At 40.8% G+C, this 25455-nt stretch overlaps 1 protein-coding gene across 6 annotated transcripts in view; it reads left to right on the top strand.

The window, feature by feature from the left end:
- Positions 1-25455, top strand: part of abl2 (c-abl oncogene 2, non-receptor tyrosine kinase) — a 43989-nt gene that overhangs the window by 9552 nt on the left and 8982 nt on the right. The window contains exons 1-9 of one of the 6 annotated variants that reach the window (XM_061778864.1): positions 12587-12742; positions 17486-17650; positions 22349-22644; positions 23693-23965; positions 24189-24273; positions 24351-24528; positions 24606-24790; positions 24877-25029; positions 25122-25211. In XM_061778864.1, the coding sequence (XP_061634848.1) occupies positions 12670-12742; positions 17486-17650; positions 22349-22644; positions 23693-23965; positions 24189-24273; positions 24351-24528; positions 24606-24790; positions 24877-25029; positions 25122-25211 (1498 nt within the window). In that variant the 5' untranslated portion in view covers positions 12587-12669. Of the gene's footprint in view, positions 1-12586; positions 12743-16963; positions 17323-17485; positions 17651-22348; positions 22645-23692; positions 23966-24188; positions 24274-24350; positions 24529-24605; positions 24791-24876; positions 25030-25121; positions 25212-25455 lie in introns of those variants that run through there. The other 5 variants (XM_061778865.1, XM_061778863.1, XM_061778861.1 and 2 more) reach the window with 5 other exon arrangements.

Raw genomic sequence — 25455 nt, 5'->3', positions numbered from 1 at the left:
TAGGTCCCAAATCCGTACACTTGGCCTGACCTGAGGCGATGTATATGATCGAAAACTTCTAATATAGACTGACACAAAAGTTTTAATGAAAGTCTACAAGTCTCTTGACGCATACAAGTTGAATTCATTCAGGTGTTGATTGGAAGTTGTTCAGATGGCTAAACGTCTCTAAGTGATGTGTATTTGGATATTTGGTTAAAGTATGAGGCTCATCCCATTCGTAATTTGTATACGATAATAGGCCTACTATAAAAGGTAACATATAACCATATGTAACACAGGCATAAAATATATAATTATTAGTATAAGTATATTTGAGTCACAAGGCAAGTTATGAGCTAATGTGAGAATCTTTCGTCATTACTTTAGTGCCGAATATGAAAAATATAACGATTAAATAAGAACACTATGATATTGATTATCTTAATATTATATTGCAAAACAAGTTAATGTAAAGTTAAGTGTCTTAACATTATATTAAGTGCCCAAAGCAAACATATTCTGTCAGTATAGGGTCCACTTGTGTCCCGTACGTCTGCCTGCACGTAAAGCTTTCAATGAGCTTCGTTTTTTTTTGGTTTTTTTTTTAGAGATGCCGTAAAAGCTCTTAGAATCATTTTATCAAATCTGTATGGACAGGCTATTACGCAACACGACACTACCATTAATTAATGAAAATAAGCATTAATAACTTCATCACTCCGGGACTGCTGTTGACTTGGGCAGCCTTTTTGCCAACCGACACACCACATGACCAATTGGTGACGACACAGCAAATGCTCCCATGCCACAGCATCAACAATGGCGTGTTTGTCTGGTCTCAACACTGCTTTTTAAATTTTTTTTTTTTTTTTTTTTTTTTTTTAAAAAAAACACCATTATTGCCAAGCTTGCCTTTGATCTTCTTGCCGAAAAAGTCCAATATTTCATAACAGGTCTTTGCTATTCATGATCGGCTTTTTGTTCCTTCATTGTGAGCATGAGCAATGGTCTCTCTATGATATGTGTGACTAAACACAAGCTTAATAATGATAATAATAATATAACACACACTTTTATTGTGCACCATCGCATACGTGTGAATGTTTTTTTTTATTTCATCATGGGATGAAGTAGGGAGATGCAAAGAAGTTCAAGGCTAGAGGTATTATGACAGTTAATTGACAGTTTCTTAAAATCCAGTTTATAATCCTCTTAGCTTTGGTAGAGAATATTCATGTTGAAGCAAAGGATGCCTTCTCGGGTCATAATTGAATGGTGCCAGTCTGAGGAATGCGTGGTTGTCTGTTGAGGTCATGCTTCTTTGTTACTGCCTGTCTCTTCTGTGAATGTTGTGGGCCATCTTGCATGCTCACACTTCTGTTTGTTTTAGTTGCCTAAAAACAGTCCAATGGACAGATAAGGAACAGGCGAGCTTTGGCATGAATGAATTGCCTCTTGCGCTGACGTGGTCTTGATTTTGGTTGTTTTTCCCCTCCTTTAATCCACTCATGAAAAGGTGAGTCATTTCCTGTCTCTTAACTCAGGTGTGCAGCAGTCCCTCTCAGAACCTTATTAAGTCAACAGCTTTGCTTCCCAACAAGACTTCCTCTACCTTACCAGGCAGAAAGAGAACCAGAGAGAGTGACAGACAGACGGTTAATGGAATGGAGCACCAAAGTGCTGATTCAAGGGGACTGTCACCTTTAGCTGTATTGGTTGAAGTGCAGTATTACTGGCTCAGTGGCTATATTGATGCCTCCACAGCTTTAGCCCTGTCAAGTTTACAGGTCTTGTGTTAATGAACCCATTATATGTGATTCCTCCCCATTTGTATCCTGAACTTGTGGCGCTTTGCTGAGCCTTGGTATCCCCAAGCTTAAGCCCCTTTGCACTACTTGTGAAAGCTGCCATTTTTCCACTATAAAGTATGGTATTGTTTTGGCCTGTGTTTGAAAATGTGTCTCAAATTTCTCGACATTTTTTAAACTAACAGCATTACCATTTCCATGTGCACTCAACAATGGCAGAACACAACACTGTTTGTGTTCAAAAGGGTCAAAAGGCTGTTTCATCATCGACATCATTGCCTACTACTGGCCTGGCATGCATAGTAATAGGGATATGCTGATATCACTTTTTTTAGACCATCACTGAGTACAAGTACTAACATTTGAGTACTTGCTGATACCCAGTACCGATACTTGATGATGCTATTACATCTTGCAGTTGTGATTTAAATATCTTTTATTTAAACATTGTTAAGTAAAAAACATATTCATGAGCATGGCATATGTCTTACTCAAATATAAGACCTTTTAGAGTAACTTCACATTTCAACCTGACAACATTAACAGATAACACTAACAGACGTGACCTCACATTTTGCCCGCATTGTTTTCTGGAAATTAAACTTATCAAAAACACGCCTGCAGTCACATTTTTACAAATTCATTATGTCACTGTACCCTAATGCTGCAGCCGGATTAATAGAAATTGATCACTTTGGCACACCGTGCTTTTCCTGAAATGTGTTCATAACCTGCAAAAAACATGTTGGCTTAGTCTGGTTTGTGTATTGATTAAATATATTAGGTACTGTAGTTATGGTGCTGTTCAGAACTGGGTATGTTCACAGAAGACATTCAAATTTTAAAATAACTTCCCAGGTGTCCGATAGTGTTTCCGTCTTGCCCAGTCGTCACTTGAAAATACCAGCTCTTCGTCCAACCTAGCTACCAAATCATGGGTGGAGAAACTCTGTTTGGGGTTATTTAAATTTTTCATGTGACATCACAGTTAGGCCAAAATCTGAATAGCTTGCTTCCAAACGCATTTTTTTTTGGAAATAAGTAGCTCACAAAAAAAATGCACTCAGGTTGTGTTACTAATTTCAAATTTGAGGGGTTGGAATGCTCTCCAGAGATTTTTATTCAAGCAATTGAAAAATTACTTAACAAATAGGTAATATATTGTTGTCTATTGTGCACTCTAACTTGAGCATAGAATAAAAGTCTGATGTATAAAATGTCTTCTAGCAGCACCTTTTAGGTTCTGCCCAAATGAGACTGCATGGCTCCATGGATTTAAGCTGATTTGCATCAAGGGTGAAATTGGATTAGAGACAAATCCCCTTTTCCTTTGACAGTGTGCGAAAGCCTTAACAACCGCAGCAAGTCACATAGCAGCCACAACTCAATGTGTGAGATATCCTATATTCAGCTACTGCAAGCATTATAGACCTTTGTAAACCCGATTAGTCCAAAAGTTGTTGGTGAGTTAGGCCTTGTGACTCCCAATAGCCACCAGGAGGAGCCATGGCCACACCTCTTCTTGGTGGGGAAAAAAAAAAGACTTTCTTACGCATTTGTTGGAGCATAAAATTTTTGATGGGTACATGTTTGACTACAGCCATAACAGATGTAGCATTTATCTGCCTGCGCATTTAATACAAAACCCAGTGAAGTGCAGTTGTCCTAATGGTGTGTGCTTCATTACAGCGACACTGTATCCTAATCAGATAGTTAAGACCGTGGCGAAATCTGTGCCAGATAGGATGTATAAAATACTTAACAAACAACAGTGTGCTTTTACTAATATACTTTGTAAACGTGCACAAATTAGTGTACAAGGAACTTTTATTGTCAATTCTTCAATATGCGTAACACATACCGAGGGTTGAAATTATAGTACTCAAAGAGCCCGCGGTGCTACAAAAAAACAGTCCAAATAATATCAATATAAAAGCTAAATAAAACTATGCCAGTTTACGTTTGCAGCCCCTTGGCGGGTGACAAATACACATGGAGTCAGAAGTTGCACATCAATAAACGACAGGGAATTTCACATTTACACAGTACATAGCAGCAAATAGGTACAGTGGGTACGAAAAGTATTCAGACCCCCTTGAATGTTTCACTCTTTGTTATATTGCAGCCATTTGCTAAAATCATTTAAGTTCATTTTTTCCTCATTAATGTACACACAGCACCCCATATTAACAGAAAAAAACGGAATTGTTGAAATTTTTGCCGATTTGTTTAAACAAAAAAACTGAAATATCACACAGTATTCAGACCCTTTGCTGTGACACTCATATAGTTATCTCTGGTGCTGTCCATTTCTTCAGAAAAACACCTGAAGGACTCCAAGATGGTGCGAAATAATATTCTCTGGTCTGATGAGACCAAGATAGAACTTTTTGGCCTTAATTCTAAGCGGTATATGTGGAGAAAACCAGGCACTGCTTATCACCTGTCTAATACAGTCCCATCAGTGAAGCATGGTGGTGGCAGCATAATGCTGTGGGGGTGTTTTTCAGCTGCAGGGACAGGACGACTGGTTGCAATCGAAAGAAAGATGAATGCGGCCAAGTATAGGGATATCCTGGACGAAAACCTTCTCCAGAGTGTTCAGGACCTCACACTGGGCCGAAGGTTCACCTTCCAACAAGACAATGACCCGAAGCACACAGCTAAATAACGAAGGAGTGGCTTCAGAACAACTCTGTGACTGTTCTTGAATGGCCCAGCCAGAGCCCTGACCTAAACCCAATTGAGCATCTCTGGAGAGACCTGAAAATGGCTGTCCACCAACGTTCACCATCCAACCTGACAGAACTGCAGCGGATCTGCAAGGAGGAATGGCAGAGGATCCCCAAATCCAGGTGTGAAAAACTTGATGCATCAATCCCAAAATGACTCTATTAGCTCAAAAGAGTGCTTCTACTAAATACTGAGCAAAGGGTCTGAATACTTGTGGCTGTGCGATGTTTCCATTTTTCTTTTTTAATATATCTGCAAAAATTACAACAATTCAGTTTTTTTCTGTCAATATGGGATGCTGTGTGTACATTAATGAGGAAAAAAATTAACTTGAATGATTTTAGCAAATTGCTGCAATATAACAAAGAATGAAAAATGTAAGGGGGTCTAAATACTTTCCATACTCACTGTATATAAAAGGCCCGAGTGCCAGAGCTACAGTGCCAGTTTATTTTTCAATTTATTGTTCTCTGTCACTAGATAGCACTGGCATAGATAGATAGATGAATTAAAGAAACATTATTTCTACTAAATAAACACATTAAGATTTTCAGACCAATTAAGTGAAATTGGATAATTTCCCACGGTTTACCTGATGGCCTCTTGCCAGGTTGGGAATCAGTAATTACCGGAAGGAGCAGTGCTGTTGGTTTGATTTGAGCCAGTTTTTGAGTTGACTTTTAAAAGTGCTAAATGTGGATCATCCTCTTATTGTCGACTGTATATTTCATTCCATAGGTTAGGTCGAAGTATGAGTTTCTATTTGATTAGTGAAGTTATACCAGTCAGGCACCAGTTTGTGAAACAGTAGGAGGAGTGTGTGTGAGGAGATCACTGTGCCAGAATTGTGAGTGACAATTTCACACAGGCACCATCCTACCTCTGTTATGACTCTGATACTAACTCAGAAAGTGGAAAGTTCCCAGGTTGAGTTTGTCTCCATAGTCCATGTCAGTGTTGTTTATACAGAGCAGCGACAGAGAAGAAAGCCGGGAAAAGGATGGGTTTTACAGGCAGTGCGAAAGGGGTTAACCCTCTGCTCTTAACGCTACATTTTCCTTCTCAAACACAACTGCAATGAATCTCACTGTATTGTTAACTCATAAATGCTCAATGTATTTTATGAAATTGTGAAACCCCTCAGAATAGGATGTCATTGTAGTTCACTGAAAATGCTATTACTTCACATATAAATTACAGATTACTAGATTTTAAAAAGTCATTATTGTGGTTTTTAGTGGAACATTCTTGTCACAGCATGCTGCTTTACTGCGTTGCTGCCTTGAGCTTTTGCATCAGCTACCAGCCAGGCTTTTTTAGTTCCCAAAAAAACACAGTCTTTTAGTCCTTGGCTTCAACTCTCTCACAGCTTATATCATTAAAGAGAGGGGATTAATTAGAACATAGCATGGTTGGCTGTACAGCTGGTGAAACCATTCCATGCGTCTGTCATCCTAAGAACACAAATGTTTTCAACTTTGAGGAGAGGTCCAGCCAAATTGCTGTAGTGGCTCTCGGGGGTGGGGGGGGGGAATAGATAGTGTCGGAGAGGGCACGTCCTGCTGCCAAGCCTGTTAAACATTGATTGGCTTCCAGGATCAGTCCTGGCATTATCACTGCTGCTTATCTTCTGGGTTGCAGGCTGGAGAGTTGGCTGGGAATTTACATGTACACAGACTTCTGTGAGCATGCATGCACGTCCATATCCACATTCATAAAGACACATTCTGGGAATTTATTTAAATGGGGCACAGAAGAAAATACAGGCAAGTCTACTCTGCCAAATGTATTTATTATATTAATAAATTTTTAAAAAACAAAATTTATTTTTTTTTATTATTGTTTTTTTTTTGTTGTTGTTTGGTTTTTTTTCTAAAAATCGACCTGCGGTTCAGAAATCCAGATACGAATCTTGACTGGTGTATTCAATCCCAATTGTGGTAGATGTCATGAGCACAGCACACAGGGCCTGGTCAGCAGACTTGGCAGCTGTAAAGCTTAAGTTTACTTAGGAGTGTTGCTGTATGCTGCACTGAACATTCAAGAGAAAGTTGAGTTGAACAGAAAGCTTTTCGGGTGGCTATATTCCAACACATAACACAACCAAGTTGTATAGAAACAAAAAAACTACTTGACCAAACTACCCACCAGTGAATGACTCTGGCTGCCACTGCAACATATAATAATTCTATTATTATTATATAATAATATATTGTTATATTGTTATAAAAATGCAGGTCAGACAATGGTTATGGTATTCCTTCATATACTTGAAGTGGAAACTTACAGTTTGAGTGGAGTGTTTCAAGTATTGTTTTTTTTTGTTTAGTCTTTGCTACCATCTTAAGGAGTCGTACTTTTAATTTATTGCCAGCACAACTAGAGGAAGGTACTTGGTACTTGTTAAGAACCTGCTGTACAAAAAGAAGGGCTGTGGGTTAGAGCTTAATTCCTGGGACTAGCCTTTGGCCTATTACACTGGGGGTTGTCCAATCCCTAATGACATGACTGGTGAATAGAAATCTGAATAGAGAGCACTCGCAGGTGTTTCCAGTAAAGACCCATTGCTTAAATAGGTTTCAACATCAGGATGTGTGAGTGTTGGAAGTCTGGTTGAGGGAGACACGCAGATTCTGCGGAACTCCATGGACATGACTCAACTGTGGATACAAGGCAATTATATACGTGGGCACTTGTAAAAGCGTATGGAAACGTTCCACTGCTGGTGAACTGATGTGACAGTGCCTACTCAGCAAAGAAACACTAACATTAACAATCTGACGATAAATTTACACTGACACTTAAAATGTGTTATTCATGACCATAGTGTCAACCGGTCTATGAAGCCCCATCAAGGTCAAAATATTTCACTTGTATCACATTTCACTGAAGTGATCTGTAATTTGTTCATTGAGCAACATAAATGAGCACACCCTTTTTTGAAAAGTAAACCTTGTATCCATTGTATAGTAAGAAATTTTCAGAATTTTGGTGATGACCATGAATTGAATTAATTCTTGTGGATTCAAAAGGTTTTTTTTTTCTTTGCATTTTCATTGGTGTACTCATTTTCCAATACAAAATAAGTTGGAAAATTTGTATTTTTATGTGAGCACATTGGCAAATTTCAGTTGCAATTTGTGGACCTCAATTGTGGGAATATTTCGTCATATGGTATGCCATGGAACAGTGATTACGAGTACGTGTCCCATGAGTGGTACACAGGCTCACTTGTGATATGTGAGAATCACTCAATTCAATGTTTAAACTGCACAATGTTGGAGCGTGTTGAACTTTTTTTTTTTTTTTTTTTTTTTACCCAGTCCAGTACATTTGGTAAGGAGAGTTTAGTGTATTTAACTTTCAAGTAACATATATTTGCAGTAAATCTTTTCAAACTGTTTGGAAACATTTAAGTACTTTTATGTTAAATTCATTTTAATTGAATCTAGGGCTGCAACGAGTACTCGAACAATTCGAGTATTTTGATTAGAAAAAAATGTTAGTATATGTATACTATTAGTATATGCAGTATAAGCCTGTTAATGGCAGGAAAGAGTTTAAGGGAGCAGACGGACTAGTGCAACGTGGTTAAATCATTAACCCGAGCAAAGATTCAAGGGGCATCAAATAAATGCCGATGATGTGGTAGTTTGCAAGCAGTCGTTAAACAACAAAAGAAGGCGAGGATGGCGATGTCAGAGAAGACAAATGCGAGAAATAAGACAAAATTTCGTAAGTATCGGATCATTTCAGACTGAGCAGAAAGGCGAACACCGGTGACGTCTCTCAAGCAAGACACACAACGCGGTGGAAGAGCCAAGATGAATGTCGCGCAATTAGTTTAACGTTAGTGCAAGCTTAGGGCTAAGCTTTCTATTAATTATGACTACCATCAAATTTGTGGCCAGTTTATACTATGGCGATAAGTATTTTGGGTTTTTGCTTGTCGAGGGACCGTTTTGCTCAGTGATTTAAGTGTGTGTGTGTGTGAGAGAGAGACACATTGGCAGTATACTAGCATCGTATCTGCAAGTGGCTAAATTTGGCTGAGTCAAGTACTATCCGTGGGGGGGGGGGGACAAAAGATTGCGAGTGGCAATGTTTGTCAAAAAATGTATTCAGTTAATATTTGTTTCCGATCAAGGCATTTTCATTTTAGTTTAGTTATCCTGGTCTATGCTTTTGAACGCACAGCCACGAACATACTGTATTATGTAGTCACATTCTAAAACGCTAGCTGCTCAAGTGGACTTGCACAACAGACTCCTTATGCCTTTTTGATGATAAACTTAAGTTTTTTATTCTTACAAGAAATGCTAAGAAGAAACAATTCATAGTTTAAAATTTGTTTCTAGACAAGAAAATAGTTTGCTGCTCAATGTGAATTTAAGATTTGAAACTGTTGATTATCTCAAACAAGAAAAACAATTGGGCATTCAAGTGAAATGGATTTTTTTCTTGTGTATTCATAATTGCTCTTTAACTAAGCAAAAACTAAGTATTTTTTGAGTTGGTACTTGATGTAAACATTTTAGAACCACTGCCGCCAAACAAAATAATAATTCTGAAAGGGAACTCAAGATTTTTTTTTAACAAATCTGTTGAGGTGGACAGTGCTAAATGCTGCACCAGTTTATGTTGAGCACTGTGTCCATGTTAAAGTAGCGGCTCAAATGACAGGTCAAAGACACAGATGAAGTTACAGGTGGTACATGTTATGGCACGTTAGCAATTAGCATGTCATCTAGGATCACACTCTGGGGCTGTGTTAGGATACAAATGTGCAGGGTCATCTTTGGTGGAGCCTCCAAAGTTGAGCACAATCTGTTCCGTCACGCTGGCTTACTCCCATGTGGTTCTAATTCTCCAAGTTCTCCAAATTGTTCAATTTTTAGAGTGTTTGAATTTTGAGGTTCTTGTATATTTTGAGATCAACGAAGGGTCTGTGACCCCCATGACTAACAGTAGAAGGCTTTTATAATGACTTGAACCACCACAATCTTGTTTATCTGGCTCTATCCTCGCGTCCTTGTAACAATCTGACTCCTTTTTGTCTTCGTCTGCCGCAGGATCGTGTCGAGCCAAATCTATTTTATGTAATGTCTTGTGCATGTGGGGATTATTGTCTCAGGTTTGAGTACGGGCTTCCTGCAGGCAGGCAGCCATCCTTTGTCTGCACCAACATCACTACGTGCACTGCTGAGTTATTTATGGTGTCATGCTGCTGTGTTTCGTTCACCAGCAGCTAAAAATAAACACTTACCTTGCTAACTTTGGACCTTAGATACATTGTCAATTATTTGTTTATTTGATTATTTGATTATTACCTCTGAAAAGCACTGGCAAGAGGTATGTTATGATGAGTTGTTTAGGATTATGGAAAAACCACAAAATCATTTTCCTGTCTCAAAATCTTGATAAAGAGCCGGATAAAAGTGTGTTTCCAGGAGTTGTTTCACTTTTATGCCTTACTTTTATTGCAGTCAAGGGGGGGGGCAGTGACCTTTTAGATCCAGCAGGTTGCGCTGTACTGAGAAAAGAAACTCTGTTTGTGCTGACATGCTCATTTGCCAGCATACAGTGCATGCTAAATTGGCTAGCTTGGTGGAAGTCCATATTCTTGTTCAATCACTGTGTTGAGTTGCAATTGTGGATGTGAAAATCTCCCCAAAGGTTTTGATAAACTACTTTTTCCACGGGAGAGTCGTGTTGAGAACAATAATGATGCCCATAAGAATTGTGTCATAATGGAGGTCTGCGTGGATGTCGGCCATTTTGTTGTTCTTAATGCCACAAACTAGTTGCGACTGAATCAACAGTACCTTTGCTGGTTGCAACTAATACTGCACTACATTTTGGCTCACTTTCTTCAAGGTGCATTTCATCAACAATTAATTCCACACGATCATCAGACAGTCTCTGTTGCCAAAATGCACAGGTGCAGTCATTGAATGAGGTGATTGATCATTGCCAGCAGCCCAGGGGCGGAGCTATGGGCTGGCCTGGATGCGCACAGCCCACCCAGATTGACAGACTGCCCACCCAGTGAGATTCATGAATATATATATATTTTTAAATATAATTTGACTTAAACATTTCATTTTGCTTTTTATTTGATTGAATATTAAGAATTAAATATAGCCTACACAAAAAGAAAAACAGACTTCGTGATTCACATGATCGCGAGTCGCGATTCACAAGCCTCGTGACACTTGAGTTCATCAGCAATCAGACGGGGGGGTCGTTATGCTAGCGGAGCAGGTCTGTTTCCTTCCTTTGTAGCAAGCGGCTTCTTCGCTGACAATCCTGGCATGTTTTTGTGGTTCAATGAAAAAAATATATATAATAAAGTATACTGTATGTCAAGCCTCAAAACCTGATACAGGGTCGCAGTTTTTCCATTGCATCACCTCTTTAGATGTCAGTGTTGTACCTGAAATAGATCAATGAACGAACGTTCATGAACTTGTTCATATTTTGGACGAATGTGAACTGAACGAAGTGTACTTTTCCCTGATGAATCGTTATCACGAACGTGCTCATTATGGCATCTGTGAATGGTTTTTGAACAGCAGTTCATTTTTATTCTGTCGGACTGCCCCGGGGCAGGGATGGCTACTATACAAGTAGCTTACCACCACCAGGGTGTGACTGTGGAGTGAATGAATAATACGTGAAATTGTAAAATTTAAAAATGTAACCCCTTGAAGAGCGCTATATAAGTCGAATGCATTAGTAGTAGTAGTACATTAGACATGGGCCAAAAACAGTGTCTCTTCTAACTTTGTAACATTTTCCTTATTGACTGAATGTCAAAACACAGTTAACCTGCCATAATACCTGAAGAGATTTTTTTTTTTTTTTCCTGTTGTTGAACGTTTATGATACATACTGATCATAAATAAAGTTGTCCAGTGGTGTACAGTGTGGTTATCTACCGCCATGCATTTGTATTTTTTTGCCTCAAGAAAATATGTTGGCGAAGAGAAAATATGATCACGCAAAGAAGCATAAATCTCTAATCTGTCATATAAACAGCTGCTGTGTAGAGTACTTGGACAACCAAGTAGATTGTGTCACAAAAATGTCATCAGTGGCACGAGTGTGCGCCATGGGATCAGGGTCACCTCTGTCCCGGCTGTCCCAGTTGGGGGGTTTGCAGGCCTGGCGTGCCCCGTACGACTTCTAAAGACCCCTTCTGCTCCGCTCGACACAAAAGCGTTTCTTTTGAGCGCACATGTGCAACGTTAAAAACATATGCATGCGCTTACACATACACACACACACACACACACACACAAGGCCCTCAGATGGCACACGATATGCAGCATGAAGACCAACTGCTCATTCAGTCAAATGTTACAGCACTTGAGGTTTGAGTTCGGGCCCAATGAAAAAGTAACCTGCTGTATATCTGTCAAATGAAGCATTTAAATGATCTTGTAGATTTCATGAAATTGGTTAGTTTGATTGGAGCATTGGTACTCATCAGAAAGTGTACTTTTGTCGTGCTGGAATTAAGAACTGAAATTTGTAATATTAGGACCATCACTACTAATGTGTGCAGCATCAATCTCATTAAAGACGTTCCTCAAGGAGAGTAATGTGATCTGCAGCTATGTAAGAAGAGCAGCTATGACAGTTGGCTCAGCGTCGCTTGCAGTGTCACACACATACATACACACATTCACACACTCCCAGGAGAACAAGACCAGCCATCTGCTGTTGACTGCAGCTCTGGTCGAGGCCTCAACCACACTCCACACACTTTTGCACACACATTACCCAGCTCTCAACTTTCCTACTTCACCATACACTCTGCCCGAGCCCCCAGATCCCTACTAAGCACGTCTAGGATCCTCCCACACTCGCACGTCCCACTTTCGCCATCCCTCACATTGTGGTACATCGCAGGGAGCATCAGTCATGGCTCTTTCTGCTCTCCACATACATTAGAATGTGTAGTGGATTCTCATGTCAGAAGTTTTGGTGGATAAAGTATATGTGTGTCTCTCATTGAGGTGGTGAACTAGATATTTCTGCGCCTTAGCATTTCTCCGTCGTGGCTCGGATCAGCTACTTGGAGCCATATCAAGAATCCCACAGTGTCCAGGACTGGTAGAGAACCATACTGGGGCAGAAGATGTACTGGGAACTGTGGCTAAGCCAGGTCACGGCCAGTGCCGCATTGCAGTGCATGCTGGTCCAGCACAAAGGTGGGCATATTGTGTGTGTTTTGGAACAGTGGACATACAAGATGATTCATTGCGATGTGTAGGCGAGAGAAATATTTGGTTCATTTTTGGGTCCTTTGTCCAGTCACTATTTATATGCAGCATGTGCCACCACCATGCTGTTTACACTAACAACTCTGGCTGAAGAATGAAATAATGTGTACAGTATATTAAGTGTAGCATAATCTTCCGTTTTTATGTACCTTCTGATAGCAATGATTCTAAAGCAAAACAATTTGCCTACTGACTTTCTTTGGTAGTGAAATGAAAGGTCAGGGTCTTTTTTTTTTTTTTTTTTTCTTCTTTGTTAAATGGTAACAGTATGCCTAATAATCGTTTAGTGATTCAACCTGGTGTGGAGTGTGAAACACTTCCTGTTGATTGGTTGGTTATTTTAAAGATGGTTTTAGGCTTATGCATCATCGTTATAAAACTTTGTAAGGGGAGTTCGGCCAAGAAAGAAGCCATTGAATTTTGGTGCAGTTCTGGGTATCGGTATAGATTTATTTTTGCTTTTAAAGTCCAATTGTTTTGGGGCCAAGGGGCAGCAGCAACCCAGCCGATGGAACAGTAGTGAAAATGCTTGCTCTGTATGGTAGTTAAGGCATCTTTATACTCGCGAGGGCAGCGACCGCGCTGACGTCACTGTGGCTATCCTGCGCACAGTTTAGTTTGCCTTTATACTCGAGCACAACCCACGCGCGCTGTTTTGAAAATGTCCTGCAGTTCTCCTCCAAGTCGGTGTGTCGCTACGGCTGGTACTGGCTAGGACACCACAGGGTGGAGTTTACTCTGCATTTTATGGCCATTTCTGGTAGCTGTTTTTACTTTCCGGAACAAGGAACAAAGCAACAACAATGGCAACCGTGGAACAGCTAGAATAAATGGACCTAGATGACCAGATGATACATTTAATTATACTGCAAAATCGATCAAGAAGGTGGCGGCGTAGGTAGCTTGTGGAACCAAGGGGAAAGCTGGGTACGTCATCACAGCATGTGACTAAAACCAACCAATCACGAGAGATGATCTCCGCGCCATTCTGCGCGCGGTGACAATTTGTGCCGTGTGCGCGTCAAGTGGCCCTATGCGGCATTCACGTGATTCAATGCAGGCGCTGTCGACCGTGCGAGCGCAGTATAAAGAGGCCTTTAGAATCCACTTTGTAATTGTCACTTCCACCACCAAAAGCGGTGATTCCAAACCACCTTTCCATGAGGGATCATCCCATGTGCTGCGGGAAATTATCCAATTTCACGTAATTGGTTCAATAATTATTTATTTACTATAAATGTTCAGCTATGCCAGCGATGTATCGTGACAGGTAGCGCAATCAAATGCTCTTCCACTAGCTGACAGAAGGTACATGAAGTCGCTATCAGGCGACCTCATACAGTATGTCCAAATATGGTTAAGTCTATATTTTTTCACAAATCGACACTAATGATCAGTATATTTTTTAGATAAAAATTTGTGAAAATAGTTAGGTTAGATACACTACATTGCCAGAAGCATTCACTCACCTGCCTCAACTCAGATATTAATTTAAGTGACATTCCATTCTTAATCCACAGGGTTTAATATGACATTGGTAGCCCCTCTGTAGTTACATGTATAACAGCTTAAACTCTTCTGGGAAGGTTTAGGAATGTGTTAATGGGAATTTATGACCATTTTTCCCAGAAGCGTATTTGTGAGGTTACACACTGATGTTGGACGAAAATGCCTAGTCTCCCCTCTAATTCATCCAAAAGTGTTCTATAGGGTTGAGGTCAGGATTGTCTTGGCCAGTCAAGTTCATCCACATCAAACGCTCTCATCCGTGTCTTTATGAACCTTGATTTGTGCACTGATGCACAGTCATGTTGAAACAGGAAAGGGCCATCTCCAAATTGTTCCCACAGAGTTGGAAATGTCCAAAATATTACCCCCTGCGCTCCAGTGAAAGGAAGGTTTGATGGTGTTCTGACTCTATCAAGGTACCAGTCAAACAGTTTGGGGATTACAGTTCCAACATGTCTGTGCATCAGTGCACAAAGCAAGGTCCATAAAGACATGGATGAGAGAATTTAGTATGAATGAACTTGACTGGCTTGCACAGAATCTTGCCCACAACCAGATAGAACACCTTTTAGGTTGATTTTGAGTGGACAGTGAGCCAGGCGTTCTCATCCAAAATCAGTGTGTGACCTCACAAATATGCTCCTGGAAGAATGGGCAAAAATTCCCATAAACACACTCCTAAACCTTGTTGAAAGACTTCCCACAAGAGTTGAAGCTGTTATAGCTGGAAAGGGTAGACCACCATCATATTAAACCATATGAATTTAGAATAGGATATCATTTGAAATCATATGTGAGTCAAGGCAGGTGAGTGAATACTTTTGGCAATATAGTGTAGATTTGAGTAGGCCTGCTTTGGTAAAAATCGATAGCTGTAATGCTTTTTTTGCAGAAGGAAGGTAAGTGTGCGTGCAGATTAATTTCCACCTATTACGTTGTCTCGTTTATTCCTCCTATTACACTCTTTTCAGCTTATTGTTTTTTTTTTAATAGCATAACTCATGGCGCTTAGATATTTGAAAGAGAGTTTTTGGAGGAGGACATAACCACAGTGTTTAGCTTTTGTTAGCTATTAAAAAATGTTCTCTTGTCGGTGGCTCGGCTTGAGCGCAGACTTTGATGGGCACGGCTGGCGGTGGCGACGTTTCCGTAACAGTCTTATCAATGCCAGCGTATTAAATGACTGTTATTTTTAAGCAACTTAAATTCGGGATTGAACATGTTGTTTCGATGTTGGTGGACAAACACTAAATGATAGCAATCTACTGTAACAATGCGGTGTTTGGTAACTCAAGTAAGATGGTCTTTTTTTTTAATTCCATGAAAAGTAGTAGTTTTTGGAGATGGATGGATTCTGCCCGACAGTGACAATAATTAAATTTGTGATTAAAAAAGACATCATCACTAATTCACTATATACTTTTTGGGACTTGTTTGGTGGTGTTCCCTGAGATTTTTTTATGTAAACTGTGTGCCTTGGAGTGGAGTGGAACAATATCACATGGCACATGTTGATGATTTCTCATCCGATAAATCAGGTGGACATGTTTAGGATTGTTTGGCCTTGGTAGACGTGGCATCTGGAAATTTAGCAAAAGAATAATCCCTCCCTGTTCATAGTAGTTTAGTGCATATCGTGACCGCAGTCTCAGCTGTATTTTACAAAATCCTTAGTTTGTTTCCTGGCCTCTGCTTGTGCAAGCTTGGTAACCTGAACAAGAACTGATTCCCTGGCAAGTGTGTTCATCTTTTTTTTCCACTGATCATCACAGTCTTAATTGTTTATTGGCTCCAACCGCCATTTGCCAGACGCCTAGCTTTACTGTGTGTAAATGATGCGTCATTTTCACTGTGACTCACTGGACAGTAGGTCCGGCGTGGACGCTGAGCTTCTTTTTAATAATTGGAGGAACTGTCTTAGGGCATGTACCTCTTTCAAAAATCACAGCAATGAATTTGACTGACATCCTTGCCGCAGCGATGAGCTGCACTGCATCTTACTGAGAGGTGTTTCTCATATTTTGCGTACCTTATTTAGTAACATGAGAAGGGAAAATCATGCGCTACCTCAAAATTCAAATGCCCCAAAGGTGGTGAAAGCTCTTAAGAATGTTAAATTCTTACTATCCTACGACCACAATTTGATTGCAAAATGTCCATCGAAGAGGTAATTCTAGTTATGTTGCATTATTGAAACAATCCCTCCTGTGATTTCGAGAAAACCGTGCGCCTCTCCACTCCCTCATGTCTCTTGCTCTGACGTCAAGAGACAGACCGAGACGAGTCACTAAGTCACTACGTCTACCTTTGCCCAGCGGTCGTATGTCAGCTTCGCTCTTATTATTGTTTCACGCCTTTTGATGTAGTTCAGCAAGACGTGCCATCTGCAAATTTAGCAAAAGATGAATACAGTTGTATAGCCTCATTCTTTTAGAGTTATACCAGTAGTTTGTATATACATGTGTAGTTGTCAATAGCATAATTGAACAAAATCCTGCCATAATAAACAAAACAAAAAAAATCTACCTAAAATCAATCACCTGAACAATACATCGTGTTTAAGATGCATAGACGCTCTCAATCGTCAAGGGCTCTATTTCATCACCCTCGTATCCCACACCCGCAGCAGCTGTCCAGACACGTAGTGACTTTGGCACAAACTGCTGAGCGTTGTTCATCTCGGCTACTCATGTGCTGCTTCCTCAATCGCATGTTAGTCTCTGTGGGTGTGTGTTAGCGAGAATCATCACTGCGCCCTGGTCACGTAGCGTCACTCTCATCCCGACCCTCAAGCCCCTCCCTCTTTGTACTTTAAATACGCACACAGTGCTACCTCAGATCATTCCTGATCTTAGAGCTGTATACTACAGAGAGTCGTTTTGCTCCAGTAATGATTTTGAGGTGCCTGCAGGCAAACAGTTTTGATGAAGAGTGGGTGGCCCTGAGTAGCCAGAATCTCCACACTGGCTTCAGGCAGAGTCCTGGGCCTGGAGAAACAGGTAGACCACAAGGGCAGCTTGATCAGGATGGTTTGGAGTCGTCACATATTTGCATGCACTTGCAACTTCACCAGTCAACCTGGATGCTTTGTTTATCATTTCTCTTTCTCAACATTTACCGTCTTTTTGTCTCTCCTTCTCTGTGGTCCACCTTTTTCTCCAGAAGCTCTCCACAGGCCATTCGGGCTGGATTCTGCGGCCCTGACAGAAGCGGTACGCTGGAGCTCCAAGGAGAACCTACTGGGGGCGGCTGAGAGCGACCCCAACCTTTTTGTTGCACTTTATGACTTTGTGGCCAGTGGAGACAACACGCTCAGCATCACTAAAGGTAAACACACTTTTTAAATGATTTACAATAAATGTAATACTATTTTAAATCTAATCTTATTCATATTAATCTAATAAGAAGAATGCAATTTCCATGGTTCGAGATGTAAGTTTTTCATGAAAATTTTTAGGTGCACATGCACAGTCATGTAAGATCCAAAACAAAAGCCATAGGCAAAGATTACAGTGCTCTGAATTGAATTGACAATGTCAGAGAGGTACAGGGTCATCCCAAAAAATTCACAGAATTTGAAATATGAATATCTGAATAACTACATGTCCAAGGCAAGCGAAATGAAATACCACTTATCAAAATTCCAACAACATATAAAAATGGGGGCCGTACCGTGGGTGAGTGGTTAGCACATCCGCTTCAAAGTTCCGAAGGTTGGGGGTTAAAGGTTTGAATCCGGGCTCCGAACTTCCTGTGTGGGGTTAGCTTGCTCCCCCCATGTTTGTGTGGGTTTTCTCCGGATAGTCTGGCTTCCTCCCAAAATCCCAAAACATTCATGTCAGGTTAATTGAAGATTCTAAATTGACCTTAGGTGCGAATATTCGTGTTAATGGTTGTTTTTCTATAAATATCCTGTGATTAGCTGGCAACCAGTCCAGGTTGTACCCGGCCTCTCTCCCAAAGTCAGCTGGAATAGGCTCCAGCTCACCCTTGACCCTAGAGAAGGATAGGCAGAATAGAAAATGGATGAATGAATATCCAATATATAAATATAGATTGTTTAAATAATTTGTGACATAATTATTGATTGGAGTATTTTGACAAAAGCATGTTGCAAAAATGTTTCTAAGATGCCTGAGAACCGTTTAAAATTGTACAAAAAATGTATAATACTTCTTTAAACTTAGTTATTTTGTTAAAAATTGACATTATTTGAGCAAGATTTTGATATGTTATGTTAACTTTTTGGGGACACCTAGTATAATTTAACAATAAAGTATGTATTATTTCTGTTATAGTTTGCGTCACATACCGTACATCTTAGTACGATGCAGTGCAGTTCTACACCATCGCAAACTGCAGCCACAATCGTAAATATTTTTAAATGAATGCCTCTCTGTTTAACTTTTTAAAGTCACAATTAGTGTTTTTGGTCTCCCTTACGGCTGCAACATTTTGTCATTACATACCAAATCATGTCCTTGAGTGTACAGTATACATTCATGTGTCATGCCTGCATCATTAAAAATGATTGTTGCTACGTGATGTGGTGTTATTCCAATGCATGCTTCCCACACCTTCCATAGACGCACGTTTCACAACAAAAGTACATAGTGATTGCCTTACGTGGTAACAGAGAGTCTTCAGTTGAAAACCCTTCAGGCCATGCCACTGATTGGCAGATCATCAAACCCTTAGGGTGAAGAAAAGGTTTCATGCGCAGATTTACAGTTATACCATTGGAATGTTGTGCGTCAGTAAAGCAATAGGCGATAAGAATTGTTGGGGCACTTGGCCATTATACCTCCAGGAATGGAAAAAGGAAGAAAATATGGAGTTGACTCCCACTTTGCATCTCTATCAGATCCACTCTTGTGGGAAGACTTTTAAAAAGATTTCAGTTGGATTTTGGTTTTTACTAACAATCTAGAATTCTCTCCTGGAGAAAACACCCCGTTATGTCTCTGATGCTGTGACAATATGGAATTTTACATCAACAGGTGGGTACTTTGAGCAGGCAGTAGTTGACCACAAGGAGGAATTAGCTGCTCAGAGTCATTATCTCCTCCTAGCCAGTCCAAAGGCAGGGAGGCAGTCAGTATTTCCAGTCCTGCAGAGGAAACTAGAGAATATCCGGACTGGATAGCAGTCTGTTCAAAGTAGTTTAGTGCATATCGTGACCGCAGTCTCAGCTGTATTTTACAAAATCCTTAGTTTGTTTCCTGGGCTCTGCTTGTGCAAGCCTAGTAACCTGAACAAGCACTGATTCCCTGGCAAGTGTGTTCAGCGTTTTTTTTCACTGATCATCACAGTCTTAATTGTTTATTGGCTCCAACCGCCATTTCCCAGACGCCTAGCTTTACTGTGTGTAAATGATGTGTCATTTTCACTGTGACTCACTGGACAGGAGGCCCGGCCTGGACGCTGAGCTTCTTTTTAATAATTGGAGGAACTCTCTTAGGGGATGTACCTCTTTCAAAAATCACAGCAATGAATTTGACTGACATCCTTGCCGCAGCGATGAGCTGCACTGCATCTTACTGAGAGGTGTTTCTCATATTTTGCGTACCTTATTTAGTAACATGAGAAGGGAAAATCGTGCGCTACCTCAAAATTCAAATGCCCCAAAGGTGGTGAAAGCTCTTAAGAATTACTATCCTACACAGGTTGGGCTGTATAGGTTGTTTATTTTCTGCTAACCAAATTGGCGACAACCGACCGCAATTTGATTGCAGAATGTCCAGCGAAGAGGTAACTCTAGTTATGTTGCATTATTGAATCACTTCCTCCTGTGGTTTCGAGAAAACCGTGCGCCTCTCCATTCCCTCATGTCTCTTGCTCTGACGTCAAGAGACAGACCGAGACGAGACACCAAGTCACTACATGTCTACCGTTGCCCGGCGCTCGCATGCCAGCTTCGCTCTTATTATTGTTTCACACCTTTTGATGTAGTTCAGCAAGACTCACAATCTGTCCATACCTCTCGTTTTGTTTGTGTTGTGTCACCAAGGCATCCTCACTAACATTCTTACCTGATGACAAGATTCTATGTTGAGTCTCTAAGAGAGACCCTCCTTTAATTTATTTTTTATTTTTTTGTAAATAGATTTAGTCTAAATGGCTTTCTAATCCCAGTTCCTCATTTTGAGTAGGCAAATATAGGATTAGGCTGGTGGATTCAAAGTAATTTTAACCAATTTCCCCCCCCCCCACAATTATTACTTTACTAGGAGGTTTACAGTATATTTTCATTATGTGTGCATTTCTTTCTTTGTTTTCCTCCTGTCTCAAGTTTCGTTTACAGTACAGCCCAAAACAATTCACAGGCTGGACAAATTTTCTTGTTGAATAATTATCTACTTTCTGGAAATTACATTTATAAAGTGGCAAAAGACAGTAAGAAGGTCTGATGTGAAAATATTCGCAATTTTGAAAATTATTCATAACACCTGACAATTTTTAGGAAAAAAAAAACATTTTGCATAATTCTAAAGCTTTGTGGGAACTTCTAGCGTGATCTCGCACTGCAGTCGCCAACCGTATTTGTGCTATGGACAAGTTTCATATGAAGAAATATTTTGAAAGACCAGCATAAAAACCAAAACAAAAATTTTAAAAATTTGATATTATTCTAATAAAGTATACCTTTAGAATATTGGTTCTCAGTGTTAAGTGTGGTGCTAGTACCACTAGGGTTATGTGAAAGAATCACAGCAGTTCAATTAACTTTTTAATCCATTGGCATTTAATCTTTAAGAAGTTTTTTTTAAACTACCGTATTCCTTAGCTATGTTTTTTTTTAATTTATCTATGATGTGCAATAGGCGGCATGGTGGGTTAGGGTTATCCCTGACTGGTTAGTACATCTGCCTCACAGTTCTGAGGACCGGGGTTCAAATCTCGGCCCCGCCTGTGTGGAGTTTGTATGTTCTCCCCGTGCCTGCGTTGGTTTTATCCGGGTACTCCCGTTTCCTCCCACGTCCCAAAAACATGCATGGTAGGTCAATTGAAGACTCTAAATTGTCCGTAGGTGTGAATGTTAGTGAGAATGGTTGTTTGCATATATGTGCCCTGCCGTTGGCTGGCGACCAGTTCGGGGTGTATCCTGCCTCTCGCCCGAAGATAGCTGGGATTGGCACCAGCACGCCCGTGACCCTAGTGAGGATAAGCGATACAGAAAATGGTTGGATGGATGATGTGCAATACATTTTAGTTGAATCATTTAAGTACATTTTTGTATTTTCCTGCATTTAAGCTTATTGTTAATGTTACAATTCTGCATACTATTTCAGTGGCTTACAAAGTATTAAATATACTTTTTAGGAATAAAACTTCTGTCATATTTTTCATGAACACTTACAACGCTACTGTATTTTTTCTTATTGTTGGTCATGATGGTGGTACTTGATTCAGGAAAAAGAAAAGAAAAAAAAAATGTTCTGTCGGGCCACTTCTACATTATTCGTGCACTCACTGTAGTAGTCTCGTCACTCTGCACTATTTGCATATCTGTTGTTGACCAACACTGGCCACTCATGTGCTTGAGAAATATCGGCACCATTTGCACAATTGTCCCTGTACCAGATTATCGCTCTACTAGTCATTTCAAACTGCTCTAAATTGCTAGAGGACTCTGCATCATTTGCACAATTGTCAAAAAAAAACAATAATTGCATCACCATTACCACATTACCGGTAACCTTTCATTGCTCAGTGGTTCTCCCTACTGTGTTTTATGTTTTTATGTCTCAAAAGTATTTTTTTGTCAAATTGCTGTTTGTTGTCGTACTAGAGCGGCTCCAACTAACGGAGACAAATTCATTGTGTGTTTTTGACATACTTGGCAAATAAAGATGATTCTGAGCGACTGCTTTGGAACATTGGATATTTTTGTTTTGAGAATACCCGGTGATTACAAGTAATAGTTTTAGGAAAAACGCCCCCAAAAAATCCTAAGTCAAAGCTGTTCACTCATTGACATTGCAGGTGACAAATGTTTGAGCATTTCCTCCTTTGCGTGTCTAGGAGAGAAGCTGTGCGTGCTGGGCTACAACCAAAATGGAGAGTGGAGCGAGGTTCGCTCCAAGAATGGCCAGGGTTGGGTCCCTTCCAACTACATCACGCCTGTCAACAGCCTGGAGAAGCACAGCTGGTACCACGGGCCTGTGTCACGCAGTGCTGCAGAGTACCTGCTTTCATCCCTCATCAATGGCAGCTTCCTTGTTCGCGAAAGCGAAAGCAGCCCCGGACAGCTGTCCATTTCCCTCCGCTACGAGGGGCGAGTTTACCACTACCGGATCAACACTTCATCGGATGGAAAGGTAGACAGCCAGTGGTTGACTCTTGTTGTATTTTGAATTGTTCAAATTTGTCATTAATTTTTGTCATTGACAGTAATGCAGTTATTCCATTGTATATGTCAAACGTTCGCCATCATAAAACTTATATTTATAATAATATATAATATATATATAATAATATTTTAACATTGTAAATTATAATTTCAACAACAACAAAAAAGTGGACAAAAAGTGAACAAAACAAAAAAACAAAACATTCAACCATCCATCCATCCATCCATCCATCCATCTTCTATAGCTTTTGTCCTCTTTTGGGTCGCAAGTGACCGTACCGTACACATAGACAAACAACCATTTACATTTGCATTCACACCTATGGTATCTCAAGCTAACATTTGGTGTTTTTCGAATGTGGGAGGAAGCCGGAGTACTGTGATAAAATTCATGCAAGCAAAGAGAGAACATGCAAATTCCACACAGGACAGCCTATGAGGCAGACGTACTAACTGCTATCAGACGTGCTAACCGCTATCCCACTACGCCACCCACAATAAAACATCCATCCATCCATTTTCTGAGCTGCTTCTCCTCACTAGGGTCGCGGGCGTGCTGGAGCCTATCCCAGCTATCATCGGGCAGGAGGCGGGGTACACCCTGAACTGGTTGCCAGCCAATCGCAGGGCACATACATACAAACAAACAACCATTCACACTCACATTCACACCTACGGGCAATTTAGAGTCTCCAATTCATGCATGTTTTTGGGATGTGGGAGGAAACCGGAGTGCCCGGAGAAAACCCACGCAGGCATGGGGAGAACATGCAAAATCCACACAGGCGGAGCCGGGGATTGAACCCCGGTCCTCAGAACTGTGAGGCTGACTCTCTAACCAGTCGCCTCCCGTGCCGCCACAATAAAACATCTATGGTTGAATTCTCTCATTTACTATTTTACGACTGCCTTGTGGAAGGGTGTATACTACTCTATTTCTTTGAAAAGGGGGTCATCCAATGAAAATAAACACCCGGACTTACTTCTCACTCTTTCCCTCCTCCTCCCCCCTCAAGGTGTATGTGACATCCGAGAGCCGCTTCGCCACCCTGGCCGAGCTGGTCCACCACCACTCCACTGTAGCCGACGGCCTGGTCACCACACTGCACTACCCGGCGCCCAAGTGCAACAAACCCACCGTGTACGGTGTGTCGCCCATCCACGACAAGTGGGAGATGGAGCGCACCGACATTACCATGAAGCACAAGCTGGGAGGCGGCCAGTACGGCGAGGTGTATGTGGGCGTGTGGAAGAAGTACAACCTTACAGTGGCTGTCAAAACGCTTAAGGTTCGATGTCTCTTTATAAGATATTATACTTTAATTTCAAGTTCCTTTTCTGCCAATGAAGGGACATGAGCAGACTTATGGTTGTAGGTCACCACCTGCAGGTAGACCTTGGTAATACACTTATTACATTCTTACTTTCACCCACACTTGTATTTACATTTTTATATCTGCTTATATCTGTTATATTCACATTAACATTTCTCTCCCATTTCTTTAATGACAGGAAGACACCATGGAAGTTGAGGAATTTCTGAAAGAGGCTGCTGTCATGAAGGAGGTTAAACATCCAAACCTGGTTCAGCTTCTTGGTCAGTATCTTCTCTTGTTTCATACCATTTTAATTTCCCCTCCCTTGAAAATATTAATACAGCTGCCTCTACCACAGGTGTGTGTACGTTGGAGCCTCCATTTTACATCGTGACAGAGTACATGCCCCACGGCAACCTTCTGGACTACTTGAGAGACTGCGACAAGGAGGAGGTGAATGCTGTGGTTCTGCTTTACATGGCCACACAGATCTCCTCAGCAATGGAATACTTGGAGAAAAAGAACTTCATCCATAGGTGAGACGAAAAGTCCAGATTCTCTTTTTGTGTGCATTCATGTGAAGTATTGTAGTCTTACATGTTTCTTCCGTCAGGGATCTTGCGGCAAGGAACTGCCTGGTCGGGGAGAATCACGTGGTGAAGGTGGCAGACTTTGGTTTGAGCAGGTTGATGACTGGTGACACCTACACTGCACACGCTGGGGCTAAATTCCCCATCAAGTGGACTGCACCGGAGAGCCTTGCATACAACACCTTCTCGATCAAGTCTGATGTATGGGGTGAGTACCGTGCACTCATTCACTTCTATATTCCCACTCCATTCCTGGTCACATGGCTGATGACCCGCATTGTGTTTGTCCTACAGCGTTTGGGGTCCTGCTATGGGAAATTGCCACCTATGGAATGTCTCCGTACCCCGGCATCGATCTGTCTCAGGTCTATGACCTTCTAGAGAAGGGCTACCGCATGGAACAGCCTGAGGGATGCCCTCCAAAGGTCTATGAACTCATGAGGGCATGTAAGTAGATTTATTTATAACATCAATCCTTCAGATTATTTTTAAGTTATTGTGATCACTACTTTAACATGAACTTTACTTGATTCTAATAGGCTGGCAGTGGAGTCCATTGGACCGGCCATCATTCGCAGAGATCCACCAAGCTTTTGAAACAATGTTCCATGACTCCAGCATCTCAGAAGGTAGCATAGCATTAAAGAAGCATGCCATTTTCTAGGCTAATAAAAACCTGTAAGTGGAAAGACAGTGTAAAGTGTAAACCAATCCGTTCAACCTCGGATTTGTTCCAATTTAGAGACAATGTTACCCTGGGAAATAATAATCATTAAAAAAAAAAATGTATGGAGTATATTCGGTTCGTCTTTAGTACTACTACAGGTTGTAGTAGTTCAGTTCACATATTGCTGGCATCGGGCCGAAACCTTC

The sequence above is a fragment of the Phyllopteryx taeniolatus genome, chromosome 7, assembly GCF_024500385.1.
Source record: "Phyllopteryx taeniolatus isolate TA_2022b chromosome 7, UOR_Ptae_1.2, whole genome shotgun sequence".
Lineage (NCBI taxonomy): Eukaryota > Metazoa > Chordata > Actinopteri > Syngnathiformes > Syngnathidae > Phyllopteryx > Phyllopteryx taeniolatus.
This window is presented reverse-complemented; position numbering and strand designations above follow the sequence as displayed.